General features: G+C 51.9%; 1 protein-coding gene across 1 annotated transcript in view; it reads right to left on the reverse strand.

The window, feature by feature from the left end:
* The window catches only part of JAKMIP1 (janus kinase and microtubule interacting protein 1), a 174,120-nt gene that overhangs the window by 12,707 nt on the left and 145,721 nt on the right, over window positions 1–15,692 (reverse strand). The window contains exons 14-19 of the mRNA XM_035294105.3: window positions 14,165–14,266; window positions 13,401–13,454; window positions 12,450–12,515; window positions 5,256–5,324; window positions 3,756–3,833; window positions 270–473 (exon numbers count right to left, since the gene is read on the reverse strand). Of these exons, the coding sequence (XP_035149996.3) occupies window positions 270–473; window positions 3,756–3,833; window positions 5,256–5,324; window positions 12,450–12,515; window positions 13,401–13,454; window positions 14,165–14,266 (573 nt within the window). The remainder of the gene's footprint in view (window positions 1–269; window positions 474–3,755; window positions 3,834–5,255; window positions 5,325–12,449; window positions 12,516–13,400; window positions 13,455–14,164; window positions 14,267–15,692) is intronic.

Genomic DNA, 15,692 nt, shown 5'->3' on the forward strand with positions numbered 1-15,692 from the left:
ATGCTGGAGAAAGAGGGCCGAGGGAGAAGGCACTATGGTTTGGATGAACGTTTCAGCGTTTGCTGAAATGCCCAAGTGCCCCACGTCTTGCCCCATCGCAGGGAGTTATGACGGGCATCGATGAGATTTTGCTTCTCAGAAACTTACTTTACCACCAACTCTACCTGGAACGAGCCTGGGGCACCCAGGGGCCCATCAGGGTGCCAAGGTGCACACAGGGCAACGGGGGTGCCACGGGAGCTGTGGGCACAGCAGCCGTCGCCGCATACCTGCTGGGCCTGCTGCAGCAGCTCCATGCGCTCCCGCAGGATCTGGCTGTCGAACTCTCGGCTCTGCCTGAGGATCTGCCTGCGCACCTTCTCCACAGCAGCCTGCAGGTCCTCCCTCTGGCCCTCGCTCAGCGCCTCACCGGCCCTCCGCCCCGGCTCCTGCTGCAGCGCCGTGTACAGTGTGGCCTCCAGGTCTTGGATTTTCTGAGCAGTGCAGATGAAACAGACAGAGGAAGGTCACAAGGACGTGTACAGGAACCATCAGGAGGCTGCTGCCAGTGGAGGCAGAGCCAGGGAGGGGGGTTTCGGGCAGGGAGGAGCAGCTGGCAGGGACCAAGCACAGGGTAAGCAGTCCCCGGGGGAGCAGGCTGTGAGGGAGCACCTCGGCCCCTACACACATTATCCAGGGCGGTTTTTACTTTATTCAACCCAGACACCCCCACTATGCATAAGAGGGGACAAGGGCAAGAAGAAAACGTAATGACAGTCTTCCCTTAAAATGCATGGCACACACAGCAGGCAGTTCACCAGGGTTCATTTCATCCTGGGCTTCCAGTTCACTCTCCTCACCTTGGGAGTTTTCATCATTACAGGATGTTACTCCTTTTCACAGCAAGACACTTAAGCATAACTATCTTATGAGAATGTCCAGGGACAAAAGAAAATGATCTCCTTTTCTGCCTCCCTAAATACCCCCCACATTCCCTACTAAGGAACAGCTACTTCTCTCCAGAAGAAACCACAGGTGGTATAGAGGAACCACGAGTTTCAATAGAAACCTGCCACTGAGGCAGAGGCTAACCAGCAGCCCTCCGTCACAGAGACTGAGGTTAACCAGCAGCCCTCCGTCACAGAGACTGAGGTTAACCAGCAGCCCTCCTTCACCGAGACAGAGGCTAACCAGTAGCCCTGCTTCACCGAGACAGAGGCTAACCAGCAGCCCTCCGTCACCGAGACAGAGGTTAACCAGCAGCCCTCCTTCACCGAGACAGAGGTTAACCAGCAGCCCTCCTTCACGGAGACAGAGGTTAACCAGCAGCTCTCCGTCATTGAGACAGAGGTTAACCAGCAGTCCTCCATCACCGAGACAGAGGTTAACCAGCAGCCCTCCTTCACCGAGACAGAGGTTAACCAGTAGCCCTCCGTCACCGAGACAGAGGTTAACCAGTAAGCCCTCCTTCACCGAGGCAGAGGCTAACCAGCAGCCCTCCTTCACCGAGACAGAGGTTAACCAGCAGCTCTCCGTCATCGAGACAGAGGTTAACCAGCAGCCCTCCTTCACCGAGGCAGAGGCTAACCAGCAGCCCTCCTTCACCGAGACAGAGGTTAACCAGTACGCCTTTGTCACCAAGATAGAGGTTAACCCAGCAGCCCTCTGTCACCGATGCAAAGGCTAACCCGGTACCCTTCGTCACCAAGACAGAGGTTAACCCAGTAACCCTTCGTCACCATCAAGCTGCCTGCTCCTCAAGTCTCCTCTGTCTTTTCCCAGTTGGGATCCAGGCCCAACAGGCCAGACTGATTTTAACCAACGGACATGATCACCTTCACCTCCGCCCACCCCAGCAGTTGCCTCTGGGGAATTAGAAGGCTGGAATCTATTCCTGACAGAGCTGTGGAGCCCCCGATGGGCTCCACACAGAGCAGGCTGGTCCCCTCCCCACTCAGCAGCCGAGCTCCCAGGAGGCCCCACACGGCCAGTTTCCAGATGGAAACGCACTTCTCGATTCTGGAAACCCCATCGCGGGCCTGTCCCACCTTACTCAGCTCAGTGACAAAGGGACACAGGCTTGCATCTGGCACCTGCAGTCCTGGCCCCAGTGTGGACACTTGGCCCTGCCACCCTTCCGGGCTGTTCAGGATCAACCAGGGCACGTCAGAACTCCCGTCTAACCATGTGACTGAAATGCCACTGGGAGCCCACGGCCCACGCAGGCTTTCGGGTGCTCCAAGTGTGAAGATAGCTTCTATACGGTGGCAGAACCAGCGTGCAGGGGCCTCTTCTGCAGAGCCAGCATTCTGAGGGACCCCTCAGGCCTTGCTGAGTTGGTGCTTAGACCAATCTTAGAGGAAGGGTGGACCCCAAGGTGATCCGAAGTGTGTTTTGGGAAATGCCGGTTCTGCAAGATGTCCCTTGAGAAAATGTCCCATGATCCGGTGAACGAGGCTCACCACTCGCTTACATTCCTCTCGGAGCCTTAACCCACCCTTAGCACACTAAGACTCCAAGAAGTCCTCCAGAGTTTTACAACTTACTCACTATGTTTTGGGGGGCCCTAGGTTTCGGAACATTTAACATCACATTCCTTGGAGTTTTTTGGGAAACGCTAGGGGAAAACAGGGATGCGTGATGGGGATGGCCCATCCTTCAGGGTGTTTACAGAAGGACCAAGCCTGGGAGAAAAAAGGAACAATCTGAAAGATTAGAGAGGCAGGAGACAGACCAGGGTACAGATGAGAATGTCTCCATTTGTGAGTAGCCCTCAACACTGCTGAAACATCGTGTGCCCAGAAACAGGAACCCAGAGGGAAGTGCTGCATGTTGATAAGGCTTGGTCCATCCCCATCTTCTTCGTCTCCTGCTCCCAGTCCCCTGGGATTCAAGCCTCAGCCTTGACACAAGGGCCAAGGGCCACAGCATGCTTCACTGGCTTCACGCCTAGAACCTCCTGTCCATCTAAGCTGAGCCCCAGCTACCTGCTGCCTTCCTGGAGCCTCTCATGGGAAGTCAGGTTTTAAAGTCGTTTTTTTAGTGACTGGATCTGCATTTTGTAGGTGCAAAACCATTTTTTAAAATAATTATAACTATAAGTGATTTGGGCACAGATTTGCTCAAGACCTTGTGCCACACTAGCTTCTTCCCTCGAGGAATGGCATTGAACTCAATTCTTTCTCCTGCAGGGATGAGTATTCCTTAACTTACTCAACTCCCCACCACCTGCAAGGAGAATTTCTCTCAGTGCCAGGAGCAGGCAGCTCTGAGTGTGAGGACGAAGGAGGCTGAAAAGCATCCCATGTACTTTATCACCAGGACGCCCAGAGCCAATTTCGACCCAAACGCAATATGACATCTGACTTTATGCCTGAAAGCCACTTGGGGTCATCTCGTTGCTTCACCTCTGTGTTCCTTATGATCACCTCTTTTTCCTACTTACAGGAAAACTTGCTTTGGGACTTTAAGTCTAAATATTTAAGTAATCAAACATACAGAAACACAGTTTCTTCCCATTCATCTCAAATGATTACTAGAATGTAAGAAGCATGTCTAAGACAATGATTAGTGACTGAATATTTTTGAAAATCACGATTGATTTGGAAGAAGGGATCATCTGTACGATCGTTCCAGCCACAGGGTGGAGATGGCATTTTTATCACTCCCGTTTGGTACTGGGGAGCACCCTAAATGCAGTTTCAGCCCCGAAGGAAAAAGCAGCCTCTAATGGGGAGTCTAAGAAGCCAAAGTGTCAAACCCACTTCTGGTCCTACCAGGTAAGCCTGGTCAAGGGCTTGCTTCCGGTAGTCGAGCTCCTCTTCCAGGTAGCCCTTCTGCCTGCTGAACAGGTCCTGAGAAAGAGGGAGGCGCCATCAGGGACCAGCGTCAGAACAGGAATCCATGACAGCTTCAGAGCCCGTTTGCTAGAATGGCAGTCTCACTGAACTGGAGGCACTCAGTGAGAAGGGACTTGATGGTTTTCCCCATTTGCCCCCACATGAATCGCCTAGCAGGAGCCTCACGGACCCCAGGAACCCTTGACAGCCATGCCTGAATCCTGGTCAAGACAACCCCATTCCTCCTGCTTCCCTTCCTCTTGGGTACCTGACTGTAATTAAGGGACCCACCTCAAACCCAGGCGCAAGTCACAGGAGTCCTGGGTTCCTCCTGCCATGTCCTAGTGGCCCCTAAAGACTGTCTTCATGGTTCTCAGATGTGGCTCTCCCTCCTGCCTGACCTGTGTCACCCACCTCCCGACTGGTCTCACTGCGCATTCCTCTCCCTGCCTCCCACGTCCCTCTCTAAGACCCTGCCAGCATCATCTCTCCAGAGTGCAAATCTCTTTTTATGACTGTGGGTTTCAGGGTCACAGTGCATCTCCTGCAGCCACTTCCTTTTATAGACAAGGAAAGAGAGAGCCAGAGAGGACCAGAGCCTTGCCTTAGACGGTACAGTTCAGAGGTGGCAGAGGAGGTAGTGGACACCCAGACCTTCCGGCACCAGTCCAGGGCTCTTTCCACACCACACCCTGCTCCCAGCCCACACTAGTCCTATCACCTTCCTCCTTCTCCTCCCATTTCCATTTCTCCCTGGAGAACTCAAATTGGCCTTTGACTCCTCAAGAAACAAATCGCTGGGAAGCCTTCTCTGACCTCTCCAGGCTTCCCATACATCCCTGTGAATATCCACCAGTGAATAACCACCACTCCCACTTCTCAGGTACCCAAGGTGCCAAGCACAGTGCAACACTCGTTAGGGATCTAGCATTTCTCATCCCACACCCAGCAAAGCAGACTGGAATTTCTCATTCATCAGTGAGAAAACTGAAGTCCAGTTTCCCAAGCTGTCATAGCCAGCAGAGCTGAGTGAGACCCATCTGTGTGTTCCACACGCATGCACCAGCATCTCCATGTCTGGGCTATGGCTCTCCCCACATCCTCATGCTGCATTCACGTGAGCTCATGAACGCACGACACTGCAGGCCTGTGAGCTTGTTCCTGGTGGCAGGGACCCCACTTATTCATTACTAAGCCTCTAATCCTGGCATAGCGCCTGGGACACAGCAGAGGCTCTGAAAATATGTATTAAATGAATAATTGAGTGAAAGAGTAGGTAAATGAGTGATAATTACTCAGAACAACCACTGGGGCAAAAGCAAAATTGAGAGATGCATGCAAATCATTAGGAAAACACATGCAAAGCCTTCCTGCAGATCGACTTCTCTGAGCTCTTTGAACCCTGTCCCTCTGCCCCCAGGCAGTCAAATCTTTTACCTTCTCCTTCTCCAGGTCCAGCATCTTCTGGGTCAGGGCGGCCTCAGTCCCCTCTATTTGCTTGAGCCACTAGAAAACAGCAGGGACAGGAGGGGTGCAGCAAAGTGAGAGTCAGAACCCAAGGGGCTGTGGAATTTCACAGGCTTGTGAATTTCATAGATGGGCTTCCTCAGGTTGTGCTCAGGAATGGGTCAGGTCACGGCACACACATGCCTGCACCTGTGGATGGTGTGGTCGTGGGTGCGTGGTCCAGCCTGTATGTGCAGGAGGTCACAGGTGTGAGGGTGACATGTACATGTATGGAAGCGTCATTCAGAGCCTGGGTGGACCCGAGTGTGGTGCAGCTGACGTCACTGAGTGTCTGCTCTGTGCTGATGCTTCACGTGGAAGATTTCATCTGACCCTCTTACGACCACCTCATACAGTAGGCAGTGTCACCCCCATTTTGCAGGTAAAGACATGAAGGATGAGTTAAGTAACTTGTCCAAGGCCACACAGGTACAGAATGAAGATTTAGAACCCAGCCCGCAGGATGCCAGAGCCACTGCCCTTATCCCTCCAGCAACTGAGTTGGAGCAGCCCAGAGTGCCTGGTCCAATGCGAGAGGAGGTGGAATCACGTACAGGGTAGGGGTGTAGGAGCATGAAAGCAGGGTTCATGCCAGGACATGAAGGTGCAGGCACGGACGGTACTGGTGAAAACCGCAGGGATGCACCTGAGCGGCAGGTAAGGGAGTGGGAGCTCTGTCCATGTTCCCTCTGGGGTCTGGGCTGAGGGTGAGCACAGAGGCAGATGTCATATGTGGATGTGTCTCTACAAGGAGCACTAAAATGGGAAGAGGTCCAGGCTGGCATAGGGTTATTGCCCTGTGGGGGAGGGCTGTGGAAGGTCACTGTTGACCTCCTCATTGCTAAGGCCAGCAGATGGCCTCCTGCGCCAGGCACCGGGTGTGGAGTGCCGCTTTCCTGACCCCAGACTCCGGCTGTGGAGCACTCCCTCTCCTGACCCCAGATTCCAGCTGCAGAAAGCCTCCGTTCCCAGCCCCAGGCCCTGGCTGTAGATCACCCCCTTTCCTGACCCCAGACCCCGGCTGCAGAGTGCCCCCTTTCCCAACCCCAGGCTCCCCTAGCTTCCTTGTACTCCTCTGGTAGCAGCTGGTCACCCGCTGGGCCACACTGCATTAGTGAGGTCCTGGAGCCCTGCCCTCGCCCTTCCCCACCTTATTCTGCCCTCCCCCAGGATCCACCTTCCCTACCCTCTCTGAAATGTCTCCCACCCAGATCTTCCCCACCACATCCTGTGCCGTTGCCTCCTGCACCCTCCACTCCCAAGCCTCAAGTCCCCTCCAGGGCCGCCCAGGACCCCTGATGCAGAAGAGTGCCCCCTCTTTCCTTCCCTCCACTTCCAACATATTGGTTCTGCCTCCGGTTCTGAGACCCACCCACAGCTCTCCCTCCCCATCATCAACCCCCCGTCATTCCCCTTTCAGCCCCTGGGCTTATGTCTGAACCCCCCACACCCCAAATCCCTTTCTGCCCCCCAGCCAACAAATTCCCTAAAAAACACACATTGGCTCACGGAACCTCCCTGCTCTGCTCAGAGCCCTCCAAAGACGTCCCCTCACTCCTGACAACACTGGGGAGTCTGAAGCATAGGGTGGCCCCTGCAATGCCCACAGCCTCATCACTCAGCACTCTCCCGTCCCTGCTGAAATCCAGGGCCCTGGTCACTCGAATTTGCCCGGCCTTTCCATGTGTCCCTACCTCTCCTGGTCCCAGCCTCAGCCCCAGACCTTCACCGAGCTAGCATCACTCAGTCTTTAGGCCCTAAGCCAGCTGACACCTCCTCCAGGAAGCCTACTCTGCCTGAGTCCATGGGGTCAGCTCCCTTCCATGATGCCCACGTCAGTCATCTTGTGAATGCCTGGTCACAGCACTCACCTGGCAGGCACTGTTGTCTGTTTCCCCCTAACCCCACTACCCCTCTGAAGGTGGGGCCCACACTTGCCTCCCGTTGGACTTCCTTGCCTGGCACAGGCCTGACACCAGCAGGTGCCTAATAAACTTCTGTAGAATGGAGGATGGAGGGTATGCAGCTTGGTGTGGTATGTACTGGCTATGCAGAGGGGGCTGGAGCTGATCGGCTGCTGTCACAGAGCTCCTTCCTCAAGGTCACGGTGAGCTCGGTCCCAGTGTGGGCTCCAGTGCCAGCCGCAGTGGCAGCACCCAGCACCCTGTGCCAGCCGCAGTGACCGGCACTTCCTCAAACATGGCTCAGACAAGATGCGTGTTTTCTTAGAAACAGATAAGCATATTTTGGATGAGGAGTTACAGGTATTTCATTTTTAATATCCCAGTGCAAGCAGCCATAAAATGAATAAAATTAAAGTGGGAAACCCAGTGTGGGATGATTACAACAAGCTGCTCTCAGAGCGGTTTCTGCAAAACACGGCGTTGAGCTTTGTTGTTGCTGTCCTGTAACAAACTGCATATTAAAAATAAATTCAGCAACTAAGAGAAAGCACGGGAGCAGAGAGAGCTGGCCATGAGGACCCCGGCCATGTGAGATTGGAAATGTAATATCAGGCCAGGCACAGTAGCTCACACTTGTAATCCTAGCACTTTGGGAGGATGAGGCGGGCGGATCACAAGGTCAGGAGTTTGAGAGCAGCCTGGCTAACACAGTGAAACCCAGTCTCTACTAAAAAACAAAAATTAGCTGGGCGTGGTGGCGGGCGCCTGTAATCCCAGCTACTCAGGAGGCTGAAGCAGGAGAATCACTTGAACCCTAGAGGCGGAGGTTGCAGTGAGCTGAGATAATGCCTCTGCACTCCAGCCTGGGAGACAGAGCTAGATTCTGTCTTAAAAAAGAAAGAAAGAAAGAAAGAAAGAAATTTAATATCAAAGAGTTTGGCGAGATAGCTCCAGGGTTTCAATCACTCCCAGCAGAAACAATGCCTGTGGTTCTGCTCCAGCCCCTGGAGAGGGGAGTCTCGTGCTGGGGAGGAGATGTGAGTCCACCCACCGGGAGGTGCCAAGGAGGAACTGAGCAACCTCGTGGGAGCAGCCTGCTGCAGGGTAGGGTCCGCTCTCTGCACCCCAACTCCCAGGGCCCCTTGGATGCAGGGCCTGGGTCCCCTACAGCTCTCCCCTCTCCCTTAGGGGAGGATCCCAAGGCTTCCTCTCAGGGTCAACTGTTAGAAAGTCTGACTGTGCTCAGACCTATGCCTCATTCTCCAATCCACCATGACCAGCGAGAACGCAGCCTTTAAAACATTCCCACCTGGCTGAGCCTGTGTCTTTTTCTAATCCATTTGGAACTTGAGGGAGAAGAGATATGGCTGTTATGATCCAGAAACCCTCCAATGTCTCATGGTTCAGTTTCTCTGTGGGGCACGTGCCATGTGCTGAGGCTGGTGAGACCTTGCCCTGATCCTGTACGCGTCTAACCAGAGTGCAGCTGATGGGCGCCAGGATGGATGTCTGTGCCCTGAAGACTGGGCAGTGCTTCAGTGGGTGGTGATGAGGAAGGCACGTGCCTGGGGCAAGATGCTGTTGGCAGCAAAATCAACACAAGCACTTCATAGGAGTTTCCTTCAGGTTGCACTTCACCTACACACTAAGAAATCCGCTTCGAGGCCAGGTGAGGTGGCTCATGCCTGCAATCCCAGCACTTTGGGAGGCCAAGGCAGGTGGATCATTTGAGGTCAGGAGTTTGAGACCAGCCTGGCCAGCATGGAGAAACCTGTCTCTAGTAAAAATAAAAAATTAGCCAAGTGTCTTGGTGGGTGCCTGTAATCCCAACTACAGGAGGCTGAGGCACAAGAATCATTTAAACCCGGGAGGCAGAGGTTGCAGTGAGCCAAGATCATGCCACTGCACTCCAACCCGGGTGACAGAGTGAGAGCTCTGTCTCAAGAAAGAAAAAAATAATTCATGCCTCTAAGGGAACATTAACATTGACTTCTGCTTATTCAGATACCAGTATGGAATGACAATTTTTAAAACAAGGAATATTTGGTGGCCAGGTGCAGTGGCTCATGCCTGTAATCTCAGCACTTTGGGAGGCTGAGGTGGGCGGATCCCGAGGTCAGGAGTTCGAGACCAGCCTGGCCAATATAGTGAAACCCCATCTCTGCTAAAAATACAAAAATTAGCTGGGTGTGGTGGCACATGCCTGTAGTCCCAGCTACTCAGGAGGCTGAGGCAGGAGAATTGCTTGTACCTGGAAAGTGGAGGTTGCAGTGAGCCAAGACCATGCCATTGCACTCCAGCCTGGGTGACGGAGTGAGACTCTGTCTCAAAACAAACAAAAAAAGGAGTATTTAGTGGAGCGGGGGTTAACTGGGGCCTGGCATCGAGCCTTCTCTGGCAGTGACATTGCAGGTGCCCAACCCCTCTGCAAACTTCCCTGCAGTGCCTGTCACCTCTAGGGTGACCAGCTTGTCCCTTTTGGCCCAAGACTGTCCCTGTTTTAGCACTGCAATTCTCAAGTCCCAGGAAAGCTGTCAGTCCCAGGCAAAGTGGACCGTCAATCCCCTAGTGGTCTTGCCAGGTTCTTGAGGTCCTGCGGACCCAGTTCCCACCTCACGTGAGGGTCCACCTCTGAACCCGAGGAGCTTTCATACCAACATCCTCTCCAAGCCTGGAGAAGATGAACTGCAACTCCCAAGCTTACTAAACCTTTATCCACAGACAAATGGCAGGGCCAGTGTCTCCCAGAACCCAACCTGAGAAAACTCTGGTTTATGTTCAGTCCTCAAAGACAAGGAGCTGGGCACCTCTGTGCCAGGCTCAGAACCATCAGTCGGAGATGTGAGGGGCTGGCAGGCTAGGGTGGCCAGCACGGCTCTCTGGCATGTAGGGCACAAGGCAAGGTGCCAGGCTGGCCCGCCTGGGGTGGTTGGTGGTCAGGGGCAGGCAGATGGCATTGGGGGTGGGCAGGGTGCAAGTGGGGAGGTGGGCAGCTGACAGGTGAGCACAGCATGAAGAAGGTCAAGGCAGACAGTGGCCGGATGCCAGACAGTCTCCACCTCCTCAATCCTAGGGGGCTGCTAATCTCCCAGATGCCCAGAGGATGAGGAGCCCTGAGGACCTAAGGTGAAGGCCTAGAACACTGGTTGTGGGTCAGGCGTGGGGAGGGGCATGTTAGGAATGGCTCAGGTGGGAGAATTCAGTGCCCTGCAGAGGGCAGCTCTCACCGAGAGCTAGTGGCCTAGCCCTCCAATGCCCTCCACCCCAGCCCCATCACGAACCAGCCACCCTGAGTCACCAGCAGCTTCCTGCTCCTTGCTCACCCGGTCGACAGGCATTGACCAAGCATCTCCAGGAAGCAAGCACGGCCCCAGGTGCTTGGTTGAACCAGATGGCAATGCTCGATCCCACCGAAATATGCAGCCTTCCGGATTCCAACAGACACTGCGCCACCAGGATGCTTGGTGTCATGGCTGGGGGAGATGTGGTGAGAAATGGGCCAAAACCCCTGCAGCTGGCAAGTGGTGTGGCTGAGACCCAAGCCAGGAGAGGCCTCCCCGACATCAGTGGACACTGGTGGATGTGGCATCTCCACGTCTCCCAGGGCCGGGCTCAGCCCTTGACACTAAGACACTTTCTCAGTAAATGTTCCAGGGGGTGTTGAATGAACTGAGTCATAAGTGTCACAAGTGTTTATCAGCACTTTGTGTGACTCTACAGGAGCACAGTTGGAGGAGCCTAGACCTCCACAGAGGGTTTTGCTGCTGGAAAGGAAGGTGTGCTGAATGTACCCCACATGCCCTCTCCCGCACCTGCACCTGCATCTGATGGCCACCCGACGGCCAGATGTGAGTCATCCCCATCCCACAGTTCACCTGAGGACACAAGCTCAGCCAGTGATGATAGGAACGGGAGAAAGCTGAGTTCCAATCCTCTGCCACTGCCTACCAGTGTGACCTTGGACAAGGTTTGGCCATAAGTCTGTTACCAACATTTAGTATCCTTTACTTGATTGAGGGGTTGAACAGATGCCCTGGAAAAAACTATTTATACTTTAATTCATTCCAGAGATTCTGCAATGAATCCTAACTAAGATCATGAATACCTCATCACCACAAAAATAGCATCTAAAAGTTGAACTCATGTGCTTTGAAAGGAAAAGGTCTTTAGCCATAAAGAGTTGTGTATTTCTAACACATCCTAAACCAACGTAAAAGGCAAACAAATCAGGAATGTATTTGTAACAAACAGGTCAAAAAGTTCACATCTTTAATGTGTAAAGCACACAGAGAAGTCAGTAAGAAAGACAGTGACAATGAATACATGTTTGTCAAATGAATGAATGGATGGACAGGTGAACAAACCCAGTGGAAACTCCTCAAAAGAAATGTAATTACAATTCACAAGGAAGGAGAAGAAAATAGATAATACATGTCAAAAAAAAACTCCATATCACTAGCACTCAAATAAAGATGAGAACAATGGCATGATTGAGTTTTCACCATCAAATCCTCAAAGTTCTTTTCAGCGGTAACGTGCCATGTCAAGCATAAATCAACAACGTGTAAGGTTGCAGGTAGAGGGGTACCTGGTTCCACTTTTCTGGACACTGTTTTGACAATGCCAAAGCCCTCCAAGGCATTCTTACCACTTGGCCCAATGATTCTGCTTCAAGAATCTAGCTTATGGGCATATTTTAAGACGTAGATAGAAATTTATGTGTAAAACATGTGCAGCTTACCACTGCATGATTGTAGAAAGAAAAAAAAATGGAAACACCTCCGATACGTAACAGCTAAGAGAGGCTTCAGTAACTAACGGGATAGCGGTGTGATGGAGTGATGCATAGCCATTTAAACACATTTGTGAACCATGTTAAATGGCACAGAGGATGTTTCTAAAGTCTGATTGAAAACTGGATGCCAGGTATCATTTCGACTAAGTTTAAAAACTGGATGCAAGGAAACAGCTGGAAGGAAATATGCAAATGTGAGGGACTGTTTCCTCCACTAGGTTTTGATTTCCTCCTGCACCTCTGGCTTTTCTACAGTGAGCACGTGTGACCTCCTTCAGTAAACGGAAAGGCATGCATGTGCACATGCAGACGCAGACTGACTGGAACGCATGCTCCCACGCAAAGCAAGACGCCAATGTACAGTTTCTTGTATGGTGCTAGGAAGCCAGGACAAGGTGTGAGCACAGAAATGCTGCTGGCCTCTACCTTTTCACACAGGGCAAGCACAGTTCCAGCTTGGATTATTGCAACCTGTTCTTCATTTCTCAAATTCTAAAACACAAAAATGGGCAAGGGCATTTGACACTGGATCCCAAATCCATGTGTAGACAGTCAGCACCAAGCAAGTCTTTTTGGTTTTTTGAGACAGAGTCTCTCTCTGTCACCCGGGTTGGAGTGCAGTGGCGTGATCTCAGCTCACTGTAACCTCTGCCTCCTGGGTTCAAATGATTCTCCTGCCTTAGCCTCCCAAGTAGCTGGGATTACAGTAGCTGGGATGCGCACCACCACGCCCAGACAGTTTTTTTTAAATTTTTATTTTTAGTAGAGATGGGGTTTCACCGTGTTGGCCAGGTTGGTCTCGAACTCCCGACCTCAGGTGATCCACCCGCTTCAGCCTCCCAAAGTGCTGGGATTACAGGCTTGCACCACCATGCCCAGCCAACACCAAGCAACTTTCTTAGCTTCTCTCTGGGCTGCACCTGAGGGTTAGCTCCTCTCACTAATGGGGCCAGCGCATCAGGCAGACAGCTACTGTCCCTCTGGTTGGGGACATTTCATGGACTTGGGGACATATCATGGTTGGGGACATTTCACGAAGCTTTTGTGAAACATGGCTGCGTTCAAGCTCATCTTTCAGGAGGGCAAAAAGATCACTTTCTGATTTCAGTGATCTCAAGTGATCCCACCTGCATTCTGGGCAAGGGTTCTCAGGCCTTTCCGTCCCCTCGTCACTCACAGGCCAGGAGACCCTAACTTTGAAACCCCACTTCTGACGAATACCAGCCCCACCACCCACATAGGAACACGGCCATACAAAAGCCTTACATTGTACTTCTTAGATCTCCTTCATCAGAGAGAAATTAAAAACAAAACGAAACAAAAGTCACACAGATCAAAACAAGAACACAAAACCGGAAACCGATCGCTCATAGTTACCCCGTTATCGCCAAGGATATCTAATTTCTTCATAAGTTCAGAAACATTCACATCCTGGAAGAGATTTCCAACGTTCATTTTTGTGTGAGCTACAGAGACCAACCATACCAATTTCTAGGACCACGGCCTTTCCTCTCCACAAGACACTGCGCTCTTTCTTTTCCTTTCTGGCCAAGTTTTGCGCCCAGCCGTTCCTCTGGGGAGTGAGGGAGAGAAGGCATAACCGCTGCTCATTGGCTGAGTGTAACCCCAGCACAAACACTGCTCTTGGAAGGCCATGGAATCAATCGGGTGAGTCAGGACGCTGTCCCCGGGGCAGAGCAGGGCTCCAGGACAGGGCAAACCCCGGGCCCTTCTAGCACCCACAGCCACCGTCTACAGAGCATGACTGCATGCCAGGCACAGTGCCAGGCCCTTGGCATCCGTTCATGCTCTAACTTCATCATCATCCCAGCTTATGGTGTGGGTATTGTCATTTGGATTGCATAGCGAAGAGGCTAAGGCTCAGAAAGTTTACAGGCCAGAGCAGTGGTGGAGTGGGGTTCATGCTCAGGGCTCCAGGCCAAGCCTCTGCTGTTTTAAAGCATGGGTCAAAATACAGTCACATTTGGTGACCCTTCAATAAATGGATAAACTGTGACTTTCAATACAAGGAGCACCTCAAGAAAATCAGTTCCATCCCAGCACTCCCCCTTTCCGACTAAGCCGGGCACTGAGCCAGCCCTTGGCCGGCATTTAGCAGAGGCACCCCCCAGGCACGCTACCTTAACTCCTTCCTGGTGACAGAACAGCTGGAGAGCGCTGCTGTTGTTCTCGGGGAAGGTGGTGATTTGGAGGTTAAATGCTGGCGACCTCCTCTCTCTCTCCTGGGGAAAAGATTCGGTTTAAAAACAGAATGTGACCGGATTATTTACCACTTGCCATTTTCCCACGTTACTCAGCAAACACCAAGGAATTCCAGTGGGCACAGATGTTACTAAAAAGCGCAAGTTCAGACGAGAAGCAGCCACGTCCGTGAACTCTGATGTTTTCATGCCTTCCCACGCAGCTGCTCTCCTTTGGAAACGTGGTTACTTCTTACCTATTCATCTAGGGAGAAATGGTTAACAAGGTACCATGGCTTTATCTGTTGTGAGATCAAAACCCATGAAGTCACAGAATTACAAAATAAACACGATTGCACTAAATTTGACTATAGCAAAAGCCGCCAACTGCGGTTTGTTCCTCTGTGCCAGCACTGTCCTGTTTAATCCTCCCACAACCCCAGGAGGCAGGCTCATTGCTTTCATTCTGTAGACAAAGGGGCGGTGGCTCAGGGAGGCTGAGGCTGAGGTCCCACGCTAGTGAGCGGCAGGGCAGGGCCGGGACCCAAAAGTCCTGTCTTTCTTTCTTTCTTTCTTTTTTTGTTTTTAAAATGGTGTTTTGCTCTTGTCACCCAGGCTGGAGTGCAATGGCGTGATCTTGGCTCACTGCAACCTTCACCTCCTGGATTCAAGTGATTCTCCTGCCTCAGCCTCCCAAGTAGCTGGGATTACAGGCATGTGCCACCACGCCCGGCTAATTTTGTATTTTTTTTTTAGTAGAGATGAGGTTTCATCATGTTGGCCAGGATGCTCTCAAACTCCAGACCTCAGGTGATCTGCCTGCCTCGAGTTTCCAAAGTGCTGGGATTACAGGCATGAGCCACCTCACCTAGCCACAAAGGCTGACTTTCTGTTCTCTCTAGCACAATCTGCCATTCACAATTTTTTTTTTTAGAACACAACCAGTGATCGTTCTACCTCTCCCTTAGACTTACAGCAAAGCTCAACTGCTAAGGGAGGAAGGAGAGCAAGCCTTTTCCCAGAAGAGGTGTTTATTAATCATCCATAAGTGACAAGCTTCTAAAAGGGTCGGGAAAAGCTAATTACTCACAGGGCTAAAGCACAGTGGCAGAACAGGACTCTTGTCTCAGATGTGTGTCCTGCACAGAACGGACTTGAAACCTTTAGCATTGAACTTTAAACCTTTAGATTTGTCACGGTGGGGCAGCAGAGAAGACCTTTTCAAATCACACCTTTAAATCAAACTGCTTTGGTTTGATCAAACTTATGGTAAAGTAAAAATAATACACTTTGGGCCATTCCAGCAGAATCTAGCTATGGAACCAACAGGCTTCTTAAATAATTCAACTAAGAGATGGAGGCAAGAGAGGCATGAATCCAGACGGCGGGGCTTAAGGAGATGCTCCGGGGTGAGGCTGAAGGAAAGAGGGAGGGTGGGCCACTAATTCAGTTAATTTCCATGAAGCTC

Source organism: Callithrix jacchus, chromosome 3 (genome assembly GCF_049354715.1).
Source record: "Callithrix jacchus isolate 240 chromosome 3, calJac240_pri, whole genome shotgun sequence".
NCBI classification, from domain to species: domain Eukaryota; kingdom Metazoa; phylum Chordata; class Mammalia; order Primates; family Cebidae; genus Callithrix; species Callithrix jacchus.